This window comes from Rattus norvegicus, chromosome 7 (assembly GCF_036323735.1).
Source record: "Rattus norvegicus strain BN/NHsdMcwi chromosome 7, GRCr8, whole genome shotgun sequence".
NCBI lineage: Eukaryota > Metazoa > Chordata > Mammalia > Rodentia > Muridae > Rattus > Rattus norvegicus.
Genome location: NC_086025.1, coordinates 68,628,188 through 68,653,078, shown reverse-complemented (window position 1 = coordinate 68,653,078; position 24,891 = coordinate 68,628,188). Strand labels below are relative to the sequence as shown.

At 41.5% G+C, this 24,891-nt stretch overlaps 1 protein-coding gene and 1 pseudogene across 16 annotated transcripts in view; one reads left to right on the top strand and one right to left on the bottom strand.

Annotated features, from left to right (window-relative positions):
• Vps13b (vacuolar protein sorting 13 homolog B) overlaps positions 1 to 24,891 on the bottom strand; it is a 576,579-nt gene that overhangs the window by 360,496 nt on the left and 191,192 nt on the right. For 15 of the 16 annotated variants that reach the window (XM_039079215.2, XM_039079218.2, XM_039079219.2 and 12 more), the window contains one exon: positions 10,408 to 10,517. The exons of the other annotated variant lie outside the window; for it this stretch is intronic. In XM_039079215.2, coding sequence (XP_038935143.1) covers positions 10,408 to 10,517 — 110 coding nt within the window. The remainder of the gene's footprint in view (positions 1 to 10,407; positions 10,518 to 24,891) is intronic. 16 annotated transcript variants of the gene reach the window in all.
• Positions 812 to 6,098, top strand: Atmin-ps2 (ATM interactor, pseudogene 2; annotated as a pseudogene).

Genomic DNA, 24,891 nt, shown 5'->3' with positions numbered 1-24,891 from the left:
AATACTTAAAACACCTAATGCACAAAACAAAGAAAGAATATTAAAAGCAGTAAGGGAAAAAGATCAAGTGACACGTAAAGGCAGAACATTAAGAATTACACCAGACTTCTCACCAGAGACTATGAAAGCCAGAAGATCCTGGACAGATGTCATATAGATCCTAAGAGAACAGAAATGCCAGCCCAGGTTACTATATTCAGCAAAATTTCAATTAACATAGATGGAGAAACCAAGATATTCCATGACAAAACCAAATTTATACAATATCTTTCCACAAATCCAGCCCTACAAAGGATTATAGATGGGAAACTCCAACACAAGGAGAGAAACTACATGCTACAGAAAGCAAGAATATAATTTACTTGCAATGAAACCGAAAGGGAGACAAACAAACATAATTCTGCCTCTAACAACGAAAATAACAGGAAGCGACAATCACTATTCCTTAATATCTCGCAACATCAACAGACTCAATACCCCAATAAAAAGACATAGACTAACAGACTGGATACGTAAAGAGGACCCAGCATTTTGCTGCATGCAGGAAACACACTTCAGACACAAAGACAGACACTACCTCAGAGTAAATGGCTAGAAAAAAATTTCCTAGCAAATGACCCGAAGAAACAAGCTAGAGTTGCCATTCTAATATCAAATAAAATTGACTTTCAAACGAGAGTCATTAAAAAAGACAAGGAAGGACACTTCATATTCATCCAAGGAAAAATCCTCCAAGATGAACTCTCAATCCTACATATCTATGCTCCAAATACAAGGGCACCTACATTCAAAAAGAATCCTTACGGAGAGGGGCCTGGCGGCCGTGCGGGAGCCATGGCGGCCACGGAGGCGGCGGCGGCTGAGTCTGCGGGTCCGTCCCCGGGTGTCCCGGTCACGCCGGCGAGCACGCGGGGAGCCGCCGCCGCCTCAAGCCCGTGGAGGCCGTCGGAGTCGCGACTGCAAGGCAGTCGACCGCGACTGGCCAGGGCTCGGGCCGCGGCCCCGGTGCCACCGGCCCGGGAGCTGATCCAGCCGTCTGTGGCGAGCTGTCCCGGGCTGTGCGCACCAATATTCTGTGCACTGTGCGCGGCTGCGGCAAGATCCTGCCCAACAGTCCTGCGCTCAACATGCACCTAGTCAAGAGCCACCGACTGCAGGATGGCATAGTAAATCCAACAATAAGAAAAGATTTGAAAACTGTACCGAAATTCTACTGTTGTCCAATCAAAGGATGCCCTCGAGGCCCTGACAGACCATTTTCTCAGTTTTCTCTGGTTAAACAGCACTTTATGAAAATGCATGCGGAGAAGAAGCACAAGTGCAGTAAGTGCAGTAACTCCTATGGCACCGAGTGGGACCTGAGAAGACACGAGGAAGATTGTGGCAAGACCTTCCAGTGTACGTGTGGCTGTCCCTATGCCAGCAGAACCGCACTGCAGTCTCATATCTACCGGACTGGCCACGAGATCCCTGCAGAACACAGAGACCCACCTAGTAAAAAAAGGAAGATAGAAAGCCAAACGCTGTCCACTAAAACCATTGGACCACTGGGTGACCAACCAGCCCCTCGCCAAGATGCCCATGAGCCACGTGCTTCGGAAGTGAAGCTAGCAGCCTCCCTTGAAGACTCTTGTAGCTCCCACACCAAAAAGCAGAGCTTCCCAACGCCTCCCAGGTGCCCCCAGAAGCTGCTTCTACCAAAGCCCAAGGTGGCTCTGGTTAAACTCCCAGTCATGCAGTTTTCCCCTGTGCCTGTCTTTGTGCCTACAGCGGACTCCTCGGCCCAGCCCGTGGTGTTAGGTGTGGATCACAGTTCTGCAGCGGGTGCTGTGCACTTAGTACCCTTATCAGTAGGAACCTTGATCCTCAGCCTGGATTCAGAGGCCTGCTCTCTGAAGGAGAGCCTACCTCTCTCAAAAATTATCAGTCCTGTTGTCGAGCCAATGAATACAGGTGTTCAGGTGAACTTGGGCAAAAGTCTGTGTCGTCCTTTGCAAGAGGGCGGGAGTGTGTGTCAGAAGAACAGCATTTCCTCAGCCAACGTGCAGACAGACCTGTCATATGCCTCAGCCAACTTGATACCCTCTGCTCAGTGGCTTGGCCCCGACTCCTCTGTGTCATCGTGTTCTCAGACTGACCTGTCCTTTGATTCTCAAGTGTCCCTTCCTGTTAGTGTCCACACCCAGACGTTGGTGCCCAGCTCTAAGGTCACTTCATCCATAGCTGCCCAGACAGATGCGTTTCTAGACGCCTGTTTCCAGCCCAGTGGGGTCTCCAGAGAAACCCAAACCTGTAGGATACAAAACCGCACAGATGACCCAGTGCCGGTAGGCCACCCTGGGCTGTGTGGGGACATTTTTTAAGGCGTCCATTCGTCATATGGTGTGCCCAGCGACAACATCATGAGTAGCAGTTTAGTTGCAGAGACAGTAACTCACAGTCTGGTACCTCAGAGTGACCCCAAGATCCTAAGCCAAGTCATGGAAAAGTCTACGCCCGTGTTAAACTTCAGTGCCCAGAACAGCATGCTTCCTTCACAAAACATGACCGATAACCAGACCCAAACCATAGATCTACTGAGTGACCTAGAAAACATCTTGTCCAGTAATCTGCCAGGCCAAACGCTGGATAACCGGAGTCTCTTGTCTGACACAAACCCCGGGCCTGACGCCCAGCTCCCATCAGGTTCAGCGCAGAACTCCGGGATTGATTTTGATATTGAAGAGTTCCTCTCAGCCTCAAATATCCAGACTCAGACTGAGGAGAGTGAACTCAGCTCCATGAGCACTGAGCCCGTCTTGGAGTCCCTGGACATCGAGACACAGACTGACCTCTTCCTGTCCGATCTCTGCACACAGCCCTATGGGCTCAGGGCAGGTTTGGGTTTCCTGGGCCTCGAGATGTTTGACACACAGACCCAGACAGACTTGAACTTCTTCCTGGACAGCAGTCCTCACCTGCCCCTGGGCAGCATCCTGAGACACTCTAGTTTCTCCATGAGCACCGACTCCTCTGACACAGAAACCCAAACGGAAGGGGCCTCCCCAGCTCGACATGCACCCACGCTGGAGAGCAAGGTCCAGCTGAGCAGCACAGAAACACAGACCATGAGTTCTGGCTTCGAGCCCCTGGGGAACTTGTTCCTCACCAGCAACGAGACTCAGACAGCAATGGATGACTTCCTTCTAGCTGATTTGGCCTGGAATACGATGGAGTCCCAGTTCAGTTCTGTGGAAACCCAGACATGCGCAGAGCTGCATGCTGTCTCCAGCTTCTGAAAGTGCAACCAGGCACCCCACTCCTTGTGGGCTTAGAACATGGGGACAGGGACAGCGGCATGGACTGGGGTGCAGTCAGTGGGGCAGCTGTTTGGGTTCTCTGCAGTTCTTGGTGTTTTGTACTCGTGAACACAAGATTGGTGTGCAAATGTGAGTGTATTATAAAGTGTAAAGTGTTGCTCTAAGTGTCGCCTGCGTCTGCTCCTGTGTAGCCATTCTATTTTACACTGTAAAACTTAGACCTGTCTAGTTAAAGCCTAGCTTACCAGGCAGTAGGGTGCAAGCTTTGCAACTGCTTTAACTGAGGAACGGCACACTTAAATGGCACCTCAAACGCTCAGACAACGCTTGTGTGGCTGCTGACTCCTGAGATGCCACCACCTTGCCTTGTCACGTCCCTCTGACTTGGAAGCACCAGGGGAAGCCATAGCTGTCTTTAGCTTTTATGACAGTTTTTAGTCTCTGCTGTCTCTTCTCTCCCAAGCTGTGACTGCTGGCAGCTTTGTGTGCCATCCTTCTCTCTGTGAGGTGACCGGCCATTGTGGGAACAGCGAGCACTTAGTGTAAATAACAGTTTAGTAAGAGGAAGGCATCCAGCCTATGGAGATGTGCACTGTGGAAACCCATCGTCTTTTTTTTGTTGTTGTTTTTTTATCTTGGGCTGATCCTGCTTCCTGGAAAAGCTTTTCTCTTCTCTCTTGATAGTGTTGATCAAAAAGATCTCTGTGACCAAATCTGTGGGATTGCCACGTGACAGACAGTAGCCAGCTGTAATTACACAGGGGCTAGATGGTAGTTACTGGTTGACCCCAGAGCTTCTAGCTCTCTATAAATTGGGGTTCCTGTGACTCCCCACTCTTTGTGCTCGGTTGATTTGCTAGAACTCAGGGATACCGTTTCTGTGAAGGGTTAGACTGGGTAGAAAGGGGGCAGAGTACGTCCATGGCTTCTCTAGGCACAACACCAACCACGTCTGTGTGGTTCCTTGCAGAAACCTTCCAAACCCAGTCTTGCAGGGTTAATGGCTCCTTCGTTGTGTGGGTAGAGAGTTAACTTAAACCATTAGTGATCAACTTAACCTTGAGTGTTACCCTTCCCAGTTGCGTTGGGGGGTAGGGATGAAGCTGTAAATATCCCAACCTTTCAGTCATTAGTTATGCCTTGGTCTCCCCTGTGACTTGTCCCCATCCTAATATTACCCAGAAGCTAGCAGCTACCAATGACCTCATAGCAAGCAAAAGCAAAATATGTTTCTGAATGCTTCGGGTTTGGGGGAAGTTATATGCAAATACACACTTTACATCACCACCCCACAAACATCCTTCCTGCTCCACAGGAGACCGTGGGCCTACCCGACTGTAATGTACTCAGAGACCCTCTAAGGATTAAAAAGGAAAATGTGGGATGAGGAAAAGACATTTCTGCCCAGCCCCCTGTCAGTATGCTGCACTTCGAACCTTGATAGGAGGAGCAGGGCCCTCAGAGTCTTTCCTTCCATCCACCCCCATCTTTTCCTTCGCTCAGGCAAACAGATGATGTGTACCTTGAGACTAGCAACTGTAGAATAGATCCATCAGTAGTATGCTAACCTAGAGCCTGTTAGGATACATTCTTTAAAGAGGAAAAAGTCTGGAGACTAACTGCTCCAATAGATAAAACACTCTCATTCTGAGTGGAGAGTGAGGTCTAGCATGCCTTGGGGGGCTCTCTGTGCTAAGTAGATCATGGATTCATAGCTGTTGCCCAACTCGGAGGCAAATCAGAATGAGCACAGCCTGGGGACCCTTTCAGTCTAGCTTGGAAATCCCTGTTCTTTCTGTAGCATAGGTTTGTGCTGCCACAAGCTGAACCTTCAAAATAAAACCTAAGGGGGCTGGTGATGACTCATTAAATAAATTGGTATTGCTGCCGTCCTGTCCCATTCACCCGATGCAAAGGACTTGGTAATGGGCTAATAACACACCCGGCAGAGGAGTGCAACCCAGGAGCTAAACCGTGGTTTTGGTCACAGTCGTCTGTGAATGTGAGTTTCAGAAGAGACATAAAGCCTTAACTTAGATTTTCTGTTGTGTTGGAATTGTCGCTGCCTTAACGCTCAAGCCCTGTTTAAGCCCTCCGGTCCCGGGAGAGCTGCATGTGTGCTCGTGGTTCTTTGTAAATAGAAGTGCAGTGATCTATGGCTTTAAGTTTTTGTGTCTGTGGCAATGTGTCTTTATATATAGTTACAGGAAAAAGAATGGAGCATGTAATTGTCCTTCATGTGCAAGAACTGTTCCCACCAAACCTTAGTTACCTGAACTCCCCTAAGGTTGTAAACATAAATTCAGTGATTAAAGAGAATTCTACACCAAAAAAAAAAAAAAAAAAAAAAAAAGAATCCTTACTAAAGCTCAAAGCACATATTGCACCTCACACAATAACAGAAGGAGATTTCAAGACCCCACTCTTATCACTGGACAGATCATGGAAACGTAAATTAAATAGGGACGTAAAGAAGCTAACAGAAGTCATGAACCGATTGGATTTAACAGACATTTACAGAACATTCCATCCTAAAACAAAAGGACATACCTTCTTTTGGCACCTGATGGAACATTCTCCAAAATTGACCATATAATCGGTAACAAAGCAGGACTCAACAGATACAGAAAGATAGAAATGATACCATGCGCTCTATCAGATCACCACACAATAAGACTGGTCTTCAATAACAACAAGAAGACAGAAAGTCCACATATACATGGAAGTTGAACAATGCTCTACTCAATGACAACTTGGTCAAGAAAGAAATAAAGAAAGAAATTAAAGACTTCTTAGAATTTAATGAAAATGAAGGTACAACATTCCCAAACTTATGAGACACAATGAAAGCTGTGCTAAGAGGAAAACTCATAGCGCTGAGTGCCTGCAAAAAGAAACAGGAGAGAGCATGTGTCAGCAGCTTGGCAGCACACATTAAAGCTCTAGAACAAAAAGAAATAAATAAACCCAAGGGGAGTAGAAGGCAGTAAATAATCAAACTCAGAGCTGAAATCAACCAAGTAGAAAAGAAAAGAACTATACAAAGAATCAACAAAAGCAGGAGCTAGTTCTCTGAGAAGATCAACAAGACAGATAAACCCTTAGCCAGGTTAAACAGAGATCACAGAGATTGTATCCGAATTAAGGAAATCAGAAATGAAAAGGGAGGCATAACAACAGAATCTGAAGAAATTCAAAAAATCATAAGATCCTGCTGTGAAAGCCTATATTCAACAAGACTGGAAAATCTGGAGGAAATGGACAATTTTCTAGACAGATACCAGGGACCAAAGTTAAATCAAGAACAGATAAACCATCTAAACCACCCCATAACTCCTAAGGAAATAGAAACAGTCATTAAAAGTCTCCCAACCAGAAAGAGCCCAGGTTCAGACGGGTTCAGTGCAGAATTCTATCAGACTTTTATAGAAGACCTCATACCAATACTGTCCAAACTATTCCACAAAATTGAACCAGACAGAGCACTACTAAATTCCTTCTATGAAGCCACAATTACTCTTATACCAAAACCACACAAAAACCCAAAGAAGAAAAAGAACTTCAGACCAATTTCCCTTATGAATATTGATGCAAAAATGCTCAATAAAATTCTTGCAAACAGAATCCAAGAATACATCAAATTGATCATCCATCATGATCAAGTATGATTCATCCCAGGGATGCAGGGATGGTTTAATAAACTAAAATCCATCAATGCAATCCACTACATAAAGAAACTGAAAGAACAGAACCACAAGATCATTTCATTAGATGCTGAGAAACCATTTGACAAAATTCAACACCCCTTCATGATAAAAGTCCTGGAAAGATCAGGAATTAAAGGCCCATATCTAAACATAGTAAAAGCAATATGCAGCAAACCAATTGCTAACATCAAACTAAATGCAGAGAAACTTGAAGCACTCCCACTAAAATCAAGGAATGGACAAGGCTGCCCACTCTCTCCCTACTTAATCAATATAGTACTTGAAGTCCTAGCCAGAACAATCAGACAGCGAAAGGAGGTCAAAGGGATACAAATTGGAAAGGAAGAAGTCAAAATATCGCTATTTGCAAATGATATATTACTGTACTTAAGCGACCCCAAAAGTTCCACCAGAGAACTACTTAACCTGATAAACAACTTCAGCAAAGTGTCAGGTATAAAATTAACTCGAATCAGTAGCCTTCCTATACTCAAAGGATAAACAGGCTGAGAAAGAAATTAAGGAACTGATACTCTTCATGATAGTCCCAAATAATATAAAATACCTCGATGTGACTTTACCCAAGCAAGTCAAAGATCTGTATGACAAGAACTTCAAATCTCCGAAGAAAGAAATTGAGGAAGATCTCAGAAGATGGAAAGATCTTCCATGCTCATGGATTGGCAGGATTAATATAGTAAAGATGGCCATTTTGCCAAAAGCAATCTACAGATTCAATGCAATCCCCATCAAAATTCCTACTCAATTCTTTATAGAGATAGAAAGAGCAATTTGCAAATTCATTTGGAATAACAAAAAAGCCAGGATAGCAAAAACTATACTCAACAATAAAAGAACTTCTGGGGGAATCACCATCCCTGACTTCAAGCAGTATTACAGAGCAATAGCCATAAAAACTGTATGGTATTGGTACAAAGACAAACAGGTAGATGAGTGGAACAGATTTGAAGAGCCAGAAATGAACCCACACATCTATAGCCATTTGATCTTTGACAAAGGAGCTAAAACCAACCAATGGAAGAAAGAGAGCATTTTCAACAAATGGTGCTGGTTCAACTGGAGGTCAGCATGTAGAAGAATGCAAATCAATCCATTCTTATCACCATGTACAAAGCTTAAGTCCAAGTGAATCAAAGACCTCCATATCAAACCAGATACACTCAAACTAACAGAAGAAAAAGTGGGGAAGAGTCTCGAACACATTGGCACTGGGGAAAATTTCCTGAACACAACACCAAGGGCTTATGCTCTAAGATCAAGAATTGACAAATGGGACCTCATAAAACTGCAAAGCTTTTGTAAAGCAAAAGACACTGTCATTAGGACAAAAGGGCAACCAACAGATTGGGAAAAGATCTTTACCAATCCTACATCCAATAGAGGGCTAATATCCAAAATATACAAAGAACTTAAGAAGTTAGACTCCAGAGAGCCAAATCACCCTATTAAAAAATGGGGTACAGAGCTAAACAAAAGATTATCCGCTGAGGATTATCAAATGTCCAAAAAGGACCTAAAGAAATGTTCAACAACCTCAGTCATTGAGGAAATGCAAATCAAAACAACCCTGAGATCCCACCTCACACCAGTCAGAATGGTTAACAAAAAAAACTCAGGTGACAGCAGATGCTGGCGAGGATGTGGAGAAAGAGGAACATTCCTCTATTGTTGGTGGGATTGCAAATTGGTACAACCACTCTGGAAATCAGTCTGGAGGTTCCTCAGAAAATTGGACATTACACTACTTGAGGACCCAGCTATACCTCTCTTGGGCGTATACCCAAAAGATGCCCCAACATACAACAAAGACACGTGCTCCACTATGTTCATAGCAGCCTTATGTATAATAGTCAGAAGCTGGAAAGAACCCAGATGCCCTTCAACAGAGGAATGGATTCAAAAAATGTGGTACATCTACACAATGTAGTACTACTTAGCTATCAAAAACAATGACTTCATGAAATTCATAGGCAAATGGAATGAACTAGACAATATCATCGTGAATGAGGTTACTCAATCACAGAAAAACACACTTGGTATGCACTCATTGATAAGTGGGTATTAGCCAAAACTTAAATTACCCATGATGCAATCTACAGACCACAGGAAGCTCAAGAAGAAGGATGACCAAAATGCAGATGCTCCCACTCCTTCTTAAAAGGGGGAAAATATACATATGAGGGGATACGGAAGCAAAGTTTAGATCAGTGACTCAAGGAATGGCCTGACACACATGTGGCCCACATATATACTGCCACCAAAACTAGATAAGATTGATGAAGCTAGAAAATGCATGCTGAAAGGGACTGGATATAGATTTCTCCTGAGAGACACATCCAGAGCATGTCCAATACAGAGGTCAATGCTAGCAGCAAATCACCGAACTGAGAATAGGACCCCCTTAGGGGGAATTAGAGGAAGTATTGAAAGAGTTGAATGAGCTTGCAACCCCATAAAAACAACAATGCCAACCAACCAGAGCTTCCAGGGACTAAACCATTACTGAAAGACTATACATGTACTGACCCAGGGCTCCAACTGCATATGTAGCAGAGAATAGCCTTTTTGGGGCACCAGGGGAAGGGGAAGACCTTGGTCTTTCCAAGGTTGGATCCCCAGTGCAGGGGAATATGGGGAAGGGCAATAAGGGAGATGTATAGGGGGAATACCCGTATGGGGAAGGGTGAGGGAAGGGAATGGGGGCTTATGGACAGAAAACGAGGAAGGGGGATAACTTTTGAAATATAAGTGAAGAAATACATAATAAAAATTTTTAACAAATCAGAACAGTAACACAGTTTTCTAGAATTACATTGAATATTTCATTTAATGATTCTAGAAACTAGTGACATATTCTATTCTTCAATTGGAATTTACATGTTTTAAGGAAATACATATCAGAAACCTTTTTGTACTACCTATCAAATTACCAGGGTTAATGTTTAAAGCAAGTTTATTGGATAAATCCAAATATGTGTAAGAATAAAATGAGCATAGTTAGGAGTACCCAGTGCTGTTGCTAATATTTCTGCCTAATAAGTAAGTAACTATGCAGAAAGTTACTTCAACAGCCAAACTGTGTTGACTTGTAGTTTCTTATAAATAAAACTACAGATCTTCTTTGAAAGGCATAAAGTAGTTTAAAAAATTCTAGCACATAAAAGAAATAAGAGAAAATCAATAAGGGCAGCATCATCCAACTCCAGTCCATAACAACAGCATAATCTAACCCCATGACAGAGTCAGTAATATCAGTGTCTTCTAATGTGAGTCATTAACAAAGAACAGATCTAATCCTGGCTTTAGTACCAGCAACAGCATCAAGCTCATGACAGCAGAGGAATGCTGGATATGTTAACAGAACTCACAAAACTACTCACCTGCTGGATATGTCTACTTGTGCGTTTATGTGGTTGATAAATGACCCAAGTATACAATATTGGGTCAAGGTTAACAGCCAGTCCTTGCACACTACAAAGAAATACAGCACCTAAAATAAAATATTTTGAAATTATTACAATTAGTTATACAAAAAATAGCCAGCTGTAAGAGAAAAGAAAAGTAATAAATAATGTTTGGATTTCAAACCTACATACATTGCTGTAGATAAGAAAAATAGTGCTGATGCAGGCACTTTAAGAAAAAGGGCAATATTCCTCATTTTATAAAGAATGTAGTTAAAAATGACCTATTTCTATGAGATAACCAGAAAAACAATACAAAAAATAGTAAAATGGCAGAAATAACTCATCTACTGAAGATTACCATATAAGAGATTAAGAGAGAAATGGTTTAGGCCAAAAGAAAACTGTAGCAGTCAAAAATCCAACTCTAAAGAACAAAGGAGCCAGAAGCAATCACTGCTTTTAAATTAAGTATACAATTATTTCTAAATATCATTCAAATCACTTTTTAAAGGAAAAACACAAGAAAATAGGTGGAGTTCATCTTGTGAAAGCAGTCAAGTATGAACTCATTAAACATGATGACTGCGGGTAATGGAAGGAATGGTAATAATTTTTCAACAAAGATTCTTCACTGTCTTCTGAATTTAACAATGTTGCTATCAAATACTTAGATACAGAGGGGTTGGGGATTTAGCTCAGTGGTAGAGCGCTTGTCTAGCAAGCTCAAGGCCCTGGGTTCGGTCCTCAGCTCTGAGAAAAAAGAAAAAGTACTTGGATACAATGCTGACCAAACACTAATTTACATAGGAATGTATCTCCTTTCTCTAAACTCCAGTCTGCATACCCTTCACCACAGAACCACCCTAATGTGGCTGAATTTGAAATTCTCTTAATGACTAAAATACCAAGCATTCTGCAGTTCATTTTAGTCAGAGAGAACTCAGTTTTCTCCCCCCCCACCCCCCAGCTGGGGACCGAACCCAGGGCCTTGCTCTTGCTAGGCAAGTGCTCTACCACTGAGCTAAATCCCCAACCCCCGAACTCAGTTTTCTAGATGAAGATAATGTTGTTGCTAAAAGGTGATAGAGGTACCAACAGGTGCTTTAGGAAACAAGCATGAAAGAAAGAGTAACACATCTACAACTACCGATGACTATGATTGAATGTAGCTCACATAAAATCATAGACAACTTAAAACACTGAGTTTTATTTAAAATTTTAGGAAACACACCACATTGTTAAAAAACTGGAACACATACACACACACACACACACACACAGAGAGAGAGAGAGAGAGAGAGAGAGAGAGAGAGAGAGAGAGAGAGAGAGAGAGAGAGAGAGAGAGAACAATATTAAGAAATGACATTCTCTCTGGTCTCCATGTGCACCATGTTGCACAGCCCTTAGACACAAAACCTGCCTGCAGAGACCTGGTCTGCAAGGAGTGCTCTCCCTCCTAAGCTGACAGGTGGGACCACACTTTCTCTCTACGGATTGTCCAAAGAGAGATCCACAGCCCTCAGACACAAAACCTGCCCACAGAGAGCTGGTCAGCCAGGAGCACTCTCCCTCCTAAGCCCTCAGCCCACAGGTAGGACTCCAATTTCTCTCCATTGATTTTCCAAGAGAGCCGCTGGGAGTAGACAGGGCTTGGAAGCCACAGGCAGCCTAGGACAGGACTCTTCCAGGCTCCATCTGCACCCAGAGCTGGGGCTGAGTCACAGCTCTCCTCCTCAAAAACCTGCCTGCAGAGAGCTGTTCTGCCAGGAGTGTCTCCCTCCTAAGATGACAGGATCACAGGCTCACAAGCCAACAGAAGGGAAAAACTCCAGTCAGTGACAGCAAGACCAACTAACATCAGAGATAACCAGATGCCAAGAGGCAAGCACAAGAAGCTAAGGAACAGAAACCAAGACTACTTGGCATCAACAGAATCCAGTTCTCCCACCACAGCAATACTGGATATCCCAACACACATGAAAAGAAAGATTTGGATTTACATTCACATCTCATGATGATAGAAGTCTTTAAGAAGGACATAAATAACTCCCTTCAAGAAATATGGGAAAACACAGGTTAAAAAAGTAGAAGCACTTAAAGAGAAAACACAAAAATCCCTTAAAGAATTACAGGAAAAAGCAGATAAACAGGTGAAGGAATTGAACAAAACCATCCAAATCTAAAAATGGAAACTGAAACAATAAAGAAATCACAAAGGGAGACAACCCTGGAGATAGAAAACCTAGGAAAGAGATGAGGGGTCATAAATGCAAGCATCACCAAAAGAATACAAGATATTGAAGAGAGAATGTCAGGGGCAGACAATGCCATAGAAAACATTGACACCATAGTCAAAGGAAATTCAAAAACAAAAAAGCTCCTAACCTAAAACATCCAGGAAATCCAGGACAAAATGAGAAGACCAAACCAATGAATAATAGGTATAGAAGAGAGCGAATGTTCCCAAATTAAAAAGCCAGTAAATATCTTCAACAAAATAATACAATAAAACTTCCCTAGCCTGAAGAAAGAGATGCCCAAAAGCATATATAAGCCTACAGAACCCCAAATAGATTGGACCAGAAAAGAAATTACTCCTGTCACATAATGGGCAAAACACCAAATGCACAAAACAAAGACAGAATATTAAAGGCAGTAAGGGTACAAGGTCAAGTAACATATAAAGGCAGACCTAGCAGAATGACACCAAACTTTGCAGCAGACACTATGAAAGCCAGAAGAACCTGGGCAAATGCCACACAGACCCTAAGAGAACACAAATGAAGTAAGGCTGGTCTTCAGGAACAAGAAAAACATAAAAAAGCCCACACAAACATGGAAGCTGAACAAGGCTCTACTCAATGACAACTTGGTCAAGGAAGAAATAAAGGAAGAAATTAAAGACTTTTTAGAATTTAATGAAAATGAAGGCACAACATACCCAAACTTATGGGACACAATGAAAACAGTGCTAAGAGGAAAACTACTATCTCTGAGTACCTCCAAAAGGAAACTATAGAGAGCATACACTAGCAGCTTGACAGCACACCTGCAAGCTCTAGAACAAAGAAGAAGCAAATTCACCCAAGAGGAGTAAATGGCAGGAAATAATCAAACTCAGAACTCAAATCAACCAAGTAGGAAAAACAGAACTATACAAAGAATCAACAAAATCAGGAGCTGGTTCTTTGAGATAATCAACAAGATAGATAAACCCTTAGCCAGACTAACCAGAGGGCACTGAGACAGTATTCAAATTAAGAAATTCATAAATGAAAAGGGAGGCATAACAACCGAATCTGAGGAAATTGAAAAACTCATCAGATCCTAAAAATCTGGATGAGATGGACAATTTTCCAGACAGATACCAGGTACCAAAGTTAAACCAGGATCATATAAACCATCTAAAGATTTCCATAACTCCTAAAGAAATAGAAGCAGTCATTAAAGCTCTCCCAACCTAAAAAAAGCCCAGGACCAGATGTGTTCAGTGCAGACTACTATCAGACCCTCATAAAAGACCTAAATCCAATACTCTACAAACTATTCCACAAAATAGAAACAGAAGGAGCACTACCCAATTCCTTCTATGAAGCCACAATTACACTTATACTTAAACCACACAAAGACCCAACAAAAAAGAGAACTTCAGACCAATTTTCCTCATATCAATGCAAATATACTCAATAAAATTATTTTAAACCAAATCCAAGAACACAAAAAATGATCATCCACCATGATCAAGTAGGCTTTATCCCAGGAATGCAGGGATGGTTCAATATACGGAAATTCATCAGTATGATCAACTATAGAAACAAACTCATGAAAAAAGACCGAATGATCATTTTATTAGCCACTGAGAAAGCATTCAACAAAATTCAACACCCCTTCATTATAAAAGTCTTCGAGAGATCAGGAATTCAAGGTCCATACCTAAACATAGTAAAAGCAATATACAGCAAACCAGTAGCCATCATCAAACTAAATGCAGAGAAACTTGAAGCAATCCCACTAAAATCAGGGACTAGACAAGGCTGCCTACTCTTCTCCCTACTTATTCAATATAGTACTTGAAATCCTAGCCAGAGCAATTAGACAATAAAAGGAGGTTAAAGGGCTACAAATTGAAAAGGAAGAATTGAAAATATTACTATTTGCAGACGATATGATAGTACAATTAAGCAACTTGAAAAATTCCACCAGAGAACTCCTACAGCTGATAAACAACTTCAGCAAAGAGACTGGGTATAAAATTAACTCAAAACAAATCTGTAGCCTTCCTCTACTCAAGAGATAAACAGACTGAGAAAGAAATTAGGGAAATGACACCCTTCACAATAGTAACAAATAATATAAAATACCTTGGTGTGACTCTAACCAAGCAAGTGAAAGATCACTATGAAAAGAAATTCAAGTCTCTGAAGAGAGAAATTGAGGAAGATCTCAGGAGATGGAAAGACCTCCCATGCTCATGGATTGGCAGGATTAATATAGGAAAAATGGCCATTTTGCCAATAGCAATCTACAGATTCAATGCAATCCCCATCAAAATCCAAGCTCAATTCTTCAAAGAATTAGAAAGAGCAATTTTCAAATTCATTTGGAAAAGCAAAAAACCCCAGATAGCAAAAAACATATTGAACAATAAAAGAACTTCTGGGGGAATCACCATCCCTGACCTCAAGCTGTATAACAGAGCAATCATTATAAAAACTGCATGATATTGGTACAGAGACAGGCAGGTAAGTCAACGGAACAGAATTAAAGACCCAGAAATGAACCCACACACCTATGGCCACTGAATCTTTCACAAAGGAGGTAAAACTATCCAATGCAAAAGTGACAGTATTTTCAACAAATGGTACTGGTTCAACTGGAGGTCAGCATGTAGACCAATGCAGATCAATACATTCTTATTGTCTTGTACAAAGCTCAAGACCAAGTGGATCAAGGGCCCACATAAAACCAGTTACATTCAAACTAATAGAAGAAAAAGTGGGGAAGCGCCTTGAACACATGAGCACAAGGGAAAATTTCTTGAACAGAACACGAATGGCTTATGCTCTCAGATCAAGAATTGACAAATGGGATCTCATAAAACTGCAAAACTTCCGTAAGGCAAAGGACACTGTCATTAGGAGAAAATGGCAACCAACAGATTGGGAAAAGATCTTTATTCTTATATCCGTTAGCAGGCTAATATCCAATATATTCAAAGAACTCAAGAAGTTAGACTCCAGAGAATCAAATAACCCTATTAAAAATGGGGTACAGAGCTAAACAAAGAATTCTCAACTGAGGAATACCGAATGGCTGAGAAACACATAAAGAATGTTCAACATCCTTAGTCATCAGGGAACTGCAAATCAAAACAACCCTGATATTCCACTTCGCATCAGTCAGAATGGCTAAGACAAAAACTGAGGTGACAGCAGATGCTGGTGAGGATGTGGAGAAAGAGGAACACTCTTCCATTGTTAGTGGGAGTTCAAGCTGGTACAACCACTCTGGAAATCACTCTGGCGGTTCCTCAGAAAATTGGACTTAGTCCTACCTAAGGACCCAGCTATACCACTCCTGGGCTTATACCCAAAAAGATGTACCAAGATGTACCCAAGAGTACACAGGGATGTACCTATGGCTCTAGCCACATATGTAGCAGAGGATGGCCTTGTTGGGCATCAATGGGAGGAGAGGCCGTTGTTCGAAGTCCCAGTGTAGGGGGATGTCAGGGCAGGGAGGTAGGAGGGAGTGGGTCAGTGGGTGAGGGAGCACCCTCATATAAGTAGGGGTGTGGGGGGCTGTCATATCGGGTTTCTGGAGGGAACACCAGGAGAAGGAATAACATTTAAAAGTGTAAATTAAAAGATCCAATAAAAAATAACATTACAATATTCTTCTCTTAGGAATCAATCGTGACATTATGAATTTATCAATGAACAAATATATATTCCTCCTGTAATAAGATATACATACATTAACTACACAGCACCATTATCTAGCAGTCTTAACAAACAATATTTGCATTGAATGTAATAAATCTACAAGTGTACAGGAAATCAATGTGCTAGAACACGCTGAATAGCATCATGAAGGTAAAAGTACAGAAAGCTTGAAGTGATGTCACCTCTAATAAATGCCTTGAGGGAACATGGGAAAGAAAAGTTCCAAAACAAAAGAGACTTAAGAGACTCTTGATTCCGTGAGTAGATTCTGAGATAAACAAACAGGGGTATAAATAACAAGAAACGGTTAACACACACGTGTGTATTGTGTCAATTGGGGATGACTTCAACAAATCTGTCAACTGGCTAAGTGAGTTAAGAGAATACTGACTTACATCTAAAGAGAATTGCATCTGGGAATACATTATTCGATATTGAGGCGTTTAGACTTGACATGCCACGATTATTTTCTAAAAATTTCAGCAAATATAAATTAATAAAACATTAATATTTATCCAAATTAAAAGTATCCAATATACAAATTGGTATCTTATGTTTAACATTTTCTCAGCAAAATCTTTTCAAATATAAATGTATAAAATCCATCCATGAGTACAGTCACTATGAAATGTTTTTGTTTCCCAAGTGTCCTCTCTCATGTGGTTCATTCTGATATGTTAAAATGATCCATACTACAAATGTGTCTCCTTTGTAAATATATGATTTACGTTTCTCTATTTGGGCAAAGATAAAAGAATTGCATTCATGAAATGAGTGTCAAAGTGAGTGTTCCTCAATGCAATATTTTTAGATGAAATGCACTTTAGTATCTGGATTCTGACATAGAAATATAGCAATCTATCAGAGCAAAATAAAAATACACCTATATGGTACACTTTCCAATGACTATTAAACTCAGCAAAAAGATGAACTTCTGATTTTGAGTCTATAATCTCAAAGTAAATCATCAAGATCACCAGTCAGAAAGAAAATAAATCACTAAGCATTTAATAGTACTCTAGAATTCAATGTGGTACATTGGTTTGGCTAGGATATTTTTTGAAGGACTACTGGATTCTTGCATAATATTGGATCCCGAATGTGACAGAAAGAAGCCAAGATGGTATCATGCTTTATGTTTCAGACCCCATTCATGTTACTAAATACCCAAGCCAACTAAATAAAGGGCTATTGCCATTGCTCTTGACTGCCCACTAGAACTTGATGGTAAAACCCTACTGTTGAAGACACTACACCACTACACATACTGGTTCCAAAACAGAGTATGGAGTTGCTACTGGATAGAAGTCTTCCTTCCTGCAGCTAGCTTGCATAGTATAGGAAGGTGTTACACAGGCTTCTGGGAGTGGAAGGAGTAATCGTCAACAGCCTTTCCCAACTGTGAGCTCTGGGACCTGTAATAATGATCAGTTAGGCAAGATATGCCCAATGATGCAAATGTCAAGGGAGGAACCAACTGCTTTCTGGTCATATTTAAGGCCTTCTCCATAGTAGAAACCACATGCATTATATTATAAATCTGGCCAAGATTCCATATTAGAGGAAAACACAGGCCCCATAGACTAACTTATAACTATTAGTCTCCAAGAAAGATACAGTATCAAATTACCATCTAAATTCTTATCTCCCTACCTGTAGACTCATGCATCTCTCAAACCTCATTAGAGAAGTTTCTTTATGCAGTACATAGTAGTCAACCGAGAAATTACAACTAGTCAAACTATAGTAACTATTTGTCAATAGAGTACTCAGGCATAAATGCTACATACAGAACTCCTCCCCAAAGCTCAAGAATCATTGTAGAAGAGGAGTCAGAAAGGTTTTAAAAGCCAATTGAAGAAACAATCTTTTAGATATGACAAGACCATTCCACTCACGAACTCATAGTCGCTGAGACTGCCCACATGAAATCAAGTCAGTCAATATACTTGCATAGAGTTGAAAGAGACTCATGAGACCCATCATTAATGAGGATCTAGGACAACTGGTGGCACCTGAGAAGGGAGTCAGGTTTCTTTAAGGGTAAGGCTCCACAAATAGACCCTGTTCCAGTGAATAACCCCACACCTAGGAGAAGGAGGTAGAAAGAGAGAGAGGCGAGTATACATGTCTACATGTGTGTGTGCATGTGTGTGCATGTGCATATGTAACACAAATTTCATTTGACAGAAAACACCATTGGTAAATGTTCTAGTGACTTTATCACTATGCCAAACGCCATGACCAAGACAACTTACAAAAGAAAGTGTTTAATTGGGATTACAGTTTTAGATAGTTAGAATTCATAAAGGAAGAGCAAAGGCACAGTGGCAGGAATACTATAGGAAAACTATGGGAAAAATTCCTACAGCTTTTTCTTTTTAAGATTGTAAGTATATCATTTCTCCATTCCCTTTCCTTCCACCAATGCCTACCATATACAGCTCTTTGCTACTTTGGAATTCAAGGCCTCTCTTTGCATTATTATTACATGTATATAAACATATACATATAGATTCCTAACTATAATTTGCTCATTGATATAATATTTCTCATATGTATGTCAGGACTGCCAGTTTGGTACTGGATAACAAATTCATGTGCTCTTCCCCTAGAGAAGACTGCTTTTCCAACTTTCTTTGTGTAGGTTTAACAACTTGGATCCCTGTAGCTGTACCCCTCACTCTGGGCTTCGGCCTACTTTGGCATGTCTATTAATGTCATACTTGCTCAACTCATGTTAGACAGTCATGTTGGTAAGACTTCATGGGTGCAGCTTCTAACATTACTAGGAGGCAGTCACAAAGCAAACTCCCTGATCCTCGGGCACTTGAAATTTTCCAGTCCTTCCTCTACAATGGTCCCGTTTTGTAGATGTACCTGTTGGAACCAGACACCATAACTCTGCCTTTTGATTGATTGTGATTTTCTGCAGTGGTCTTCATCTATTGCAAAAGGAAGTTTCCTTGATAGGAAGTGAGGTTTATACGTATTTGTAGATATGAGAACAAATGTTTAGACTGATGTTAGGAATGGTGCTAGCTTAGTAGTGACTGTAGGTTCTCCTCCAAGATCAATGACTTCACTAGCACTGAGTAGGTGGCCAGGTTTCCTGTAGTAAGTTGAGCCTGTCTGAAGTCCAATTAAAGAGCTCACATTTGATCAGTAAACAGGAGGCAGAGAAAGGCACAATAAGAATGCCTTAAGTCTCTTTAAACTTCAAAGTTTTCTCCTGGTGACATACTTCCTGATGTAAGACTACAACTTATGGGGTTGGGGATTTAGCTCAGTGGTAGAGCGCTTGCCTAGGAAGCGCAAGGCCCTCGGTTCGGTCCCCAGCTCCGAAAAAAAGAACCAAAAAAAAAAAAAGACTACAACTTATGTGCTAAGCTTCCCCTCATCCTTGAACTAGGGATCAAGTATTCGAAAGCATGAGAACATGGGAAACATACTAATCAAACCAGCATGGTGGAGTAGGAAGGTGGAAGTGGATGGGAGGAGTTAAGGGCAAAGCTGGGGATGAATTGAATGTGATCAAATTTCAGTATCTGAAACTCACAAAGAATTAACAGAAGTAATTTTGACAATTAAAGGCAAGTGCCCAAGATAGACAATATAAGCAGAGTAGACATACAAATGGGACGAGGAGCCATGAACTGAAATGATAGCGCAAGCAGAGTCAGGAAGAACTAGAAGGGCAAAGGCACAGGTATGAGGCGTTCAGCACTGAGTCTGATCAATAGTAAGATGCCTAGGAAATCATGGGGAATCAGACACGAAGAGTTAGGAGAACCCAGAGAAGTAGGGAACAAAAGGAAGAAACATGGAAGAAAGTTTCAAACATGAGAAAGTTGCCAACTTTGTCAAACATTGACACTAAATGGATGAAATAAAAACTGAGGCCTGCCAACTGAACAGATCTGGGGCCCTCATAAATTGGACAAAGGCAGCTTCAATGGAATAGAGGGGTGGAGTTTGCAAAAGACTGGTTACAAGAGTTAGGGAACGGGGGAGGACATGGACATAAAGGGGATAGATAATTCTTTTGAGAATGAAATATGGTGGGTGGAAAATTGAAATGAACTCCAGGGAAGGGTTGGGTTAAGATAGTGGAGGAGGCAGCACATATGGAGCTGCTGAGGCTAATCCACAGAGAGGGAAGTATGAAGAGTCCTGATCTAGAGGGATGTAGAGATTTACTGTCGGTGTCTGAAGAGGTAAGTAGGGTAGACCAGCTGAGGACAGGACCACAGCTATTCTACCTAGAGCAGTAGGAGTGAAGGCCACCAGAAGACTTTATGAAGTACTTAGGAGTTGTTGGGGGTGGGGGTGCTTGATAATTGCTTCAGTCTTTAGAGGCTGTGCCATCATCAGTAAAACGGGGTTGGAAAGGTTAAGAGTTAAAGGATATAGGAGGACCTGAAGAATAAACTAGGAAAGTTCTTCACCACAGAAGTCACCCAGGAAACCTTACTAAAAAGTGGATTGTTATTTCAAAGTCCTGGAGTGTAGTCTTAGATATTAATAGCAAGATCTCCAGGTATTCCACTCAGTGGTAACTACAGTTTGAGTGGGGATGTGTGGGAATGTGGAGTCAACTATAAGAGCAAGTGAACAGTAAAGTTCTGAGTACAACATATATCATTTAATAGGAGCTGGACATGTAAAGGACCAAAAAACAGGACCCATGGGAAACTGCCAAAGTCGTTCCTGTGAGAAAGGTTTGAAAAGGCAAAGCTTCCTCTGTTCAAGTGCAAGTGTATTCCAATGACCAGTGTGTACAAAAGCTAGCAATTACAGCTTCCTCATCCAGGGTATTTGCGACCTGAGACCTCCTAGTAAGACTTACTAACTCTTCTCTGTGCTTTACCTAATAAACTGAGCTGAGGTTCTGAGGAGTTGAGGCAGTCAGTGCAGATCCATCAGAATGTACACAGCCTACCTGACTCTAGGTTTTCTGTATTTGTGTCTTTTGTCTGTCCTTGGTTTATTCCCTTTCTGTCCCAGTCAGGTTCTACACGTAAATGGTTAACTACTTAAGTCAATGAGCCCACAAGACATGGGATACTTAACAGGAAGCAGTGAGTATGCCCTTTTAGGGTAAACTGAGACTACCTAAAGAGCATACATTTGTCAGTCCTCAAAGACTCGCTGTTTTATATACAACACACTCGCCTAAGATAGCTCTTATTCTTATTATTTTAACTGCAAACAGAAAAGGTGGAACCTGAACTATGGTCCCTACGGCCTTCATCTAAGATGTAAAATATAAATGCATACAAAAGTAAAACTAATTTGCATAAATAAAAATTTCTGGAATGCACTCTTCTGGTTGGTTTACATGTTGATCCTGGCTGCTGCCCAGCTGCGACAGCAGCATGAATCAGCTGTAACTCAAAACAGAATGTTTTCAAATATATACTATCTAGCCATTCATAAAAACACTGCCAACCACTGACATAAAACATGCATAGATTTTCAGACTCATTACTATGAGGTATTGAACCTACCTCAGTTTCCCCAATAAGCCAACTGAAGGTCTAGTGAATTATCAGATAAGATCACCATAAGGTCCCTTGTGGTGATGACACAATGACTTCTAGCCATGCATTCTATATGCAAGTGTCACCTTGGTTTACAGATGAGGAGACAGTAGGGAATGATAACAGCCACACTTTGGTGTGTTTCCAGCTCCCATGTCACAAGAGATAGGATTCTGTTGAGGTCTGCTATTGCTAGTCCATAGACATCATATTGCCTTCAGCAAACCAAGAGAGAATAAACACCACTGCCTGCTATGAGTAAACACAACACGGAATAGGAAAGTGCTGATTTCCCTCCAAGGAACTGAGATTTCTAGGGTAGCACAGCTAATGATGCACATGCGTTCCACTCATAGAACCTATGTTCAGAGCAAAGAAGCTATTTTCACAATGTTTCAGAACTTACATATCAAAATTGCCCTTCACTGTTAATTGCCTTCGAATAGCACTGAAATCTCTGTTTTCTGAATCACACTAACAGACTATCTATACACCCTTTATTATTGCTAGTGGGTTAGAGTAAAAGAGGCAGAGGTATGTTTAAAGTATAAATAGAAAACATTTAAATCACATAATTTTAAAAGCCAGAATTTTCCTAGTTATAAAATCTCTGAATTGTAATAAAATGTTTTCAAAATTGTGTTATGAAAATGACAGAAATAGAAATTCTTTGTAGTTAAGTAATTCATAGTTTTTGTACACTGATTCAAAATTTAATGGCCATAGTTTTCAGTTAGGAATTTGGACAGAGAGAGAGACGAGAGAGAGAGAGAGAGAGAGAGAGAGAGAGAGAGAGAGAGAGAGAGAGAGGGGAAGAAGAAGAAGAAGAAGAAGAAGAAGAAGAAGAAGAAGAAGAAGAAGAAGAAGAAGAAGAAGAAGAAGAAGAAGAGGAGGAGGAGGAGGAGGAGGAGGAGGAGGAGGAGGAGGAGGAGGAGGAGGAGGAGGAGGAGGAGGAGGAGGAGGAGAAGGAGAAGGAGAAGGAGAAGGAGAAGGAGAAGGAGAAGGAGAAGGAGAAGGAGAAGGAGAAGGAAAAAAATAATGCACCTTCAACAAACAGTACTAGTCTAACTGGATGGCTGCATGAGAAAATACAAATAGACCCATATTTGTCATCGTACACAAAACTAACGGTCCAAGTGGACAAAGGGCCCACAATAAATCCAGGTACACTGCACTTGATGAAAGAGACAGAGGAAGCCTGCACACATGCGCACAAGAAACAACTGCTTCAACAGAGCACCAAAGGCTCAGGCCCTAAGACCAACAACTGATAAACAGGGCCTTGGGAAACTGAAGAGCTTCTGTAAAGCGAAGGACACTGTCAATAACAAGAAACAGCTCAGAGAATGACAATTAAAGAATTCCCAACCCTACTTCCAACATCCAACAGAGTACTGATGCGCGCGCACACACACACACACACACACACACACACATCCATCCTCAAGGAACTAGACATCAACAAACCAAATAGCCCAATGTAAAAACTGGGGTACAGTTTTAAACAGAGATCTCAACAGAGGACTCTCTACTGGCTGAGAAGCACTTAAAAAATATTTGATGTCCTCAGCCATCAGAAAAGTGAAAGTCAAAACAACTCTGGATCCCACCTTACACCCACCAGAATGACTAAAATAAAAAAACTCAAGCAACACTTCATGCTGGTGAGGATATGGAGCAAGGAGAGCACTCCTCCACTGCTGGTGGGAGTGTACAAACTTGTAGTCACTTTGGAAAACAATTAGGTGGTTTCTCAGAAAATTGAGAATAGTTCTAACCCAAAGCCCAGATATACTATTCCACTAGCTCAAGTATGTTATAGCAACTTTATTCAAAATAGTCAGAAAATGGAAATAATCTAGGTGTCCTTCAATTGAAGAATGAAAATGTGTGACATTTATACAATGGAGTATTATTTAGCTATTACAAACATCATGAGATTTGCAAGTGAATGACTGGAACTAGAAAAGAGCATCCTGAGTGAGGTAGCCCAGACCCAAAAAGACACACATGGTATGAACTCACTTACAAGTGGATATTAGCCATAAAGTAAAAAAAAAAAAAAAACCATGCTACAGTCTACAAACCCAAAGATGCTAAGTAACAAGAGGAACCAAGAGGGGATGGGTGAATCTCACTGACAAGGGGAAACAGAATAGACAATGAGGGTGCATGTGGGTAGGGGACTGAGGATGGCATAGGAACAGAAGGAATTAGGTAGGGGGAGGACCCAAGGAGAGAGTACTGGGAGAGACAACTGGAATGATTGGGGAGGGGGATGGAGGATAAAATCTCTGGGAAAAGGTAGAATCCTAGGGAAATGGAAACTCCCAGGAATCCAGGAGGGTGACCCTAACTAAGACTCCTAGCAATGGGGGATATGGAGCCTGAACTGGCCATCTCCTGTAACCAGGCTTGGAGGGACTGGGACACCAACCCAGCCAGAAAACCTTCAATCTACAATCTGTCCTGCCTTCAAGAGTGCAGGGGTAAAGATGAGCAGAAATTAGGGAAGGGCAAACTAATGACTATGTCATAATAAAGAGCCCACCATGGACACTGGTAATAATATTCTGCTATATTTGCAGACAGGAGAGGACTCACCTAGCAACTGATAGAAACAGACGCAGAGACCCTCACCCAAATGTTAGGTGGAACTTGGGGAATCCTGTGAAAGAGGGGGAAGAAGGGCTCTAAGAGCCAGAGGGGTCAAGGACACCATAAGAAAACCTACAGAACTAACCTGAATCCAGGGGGGACTTATAGAGACTGAACTGCCAACTAGAGAGCAGACAAAGGACTGATCTAGGTCCTCTGCATACACACACACACACACACACACACACACACACACACACACACACACACACACGTGTATATGTATCAGTTGTGAAGCTTGTTCTCTTGTAACTGGACTCCTAAAGCAGGAGCAGAAGCTGACTCTGATTCTGTTGCCTGCATTTGGATCC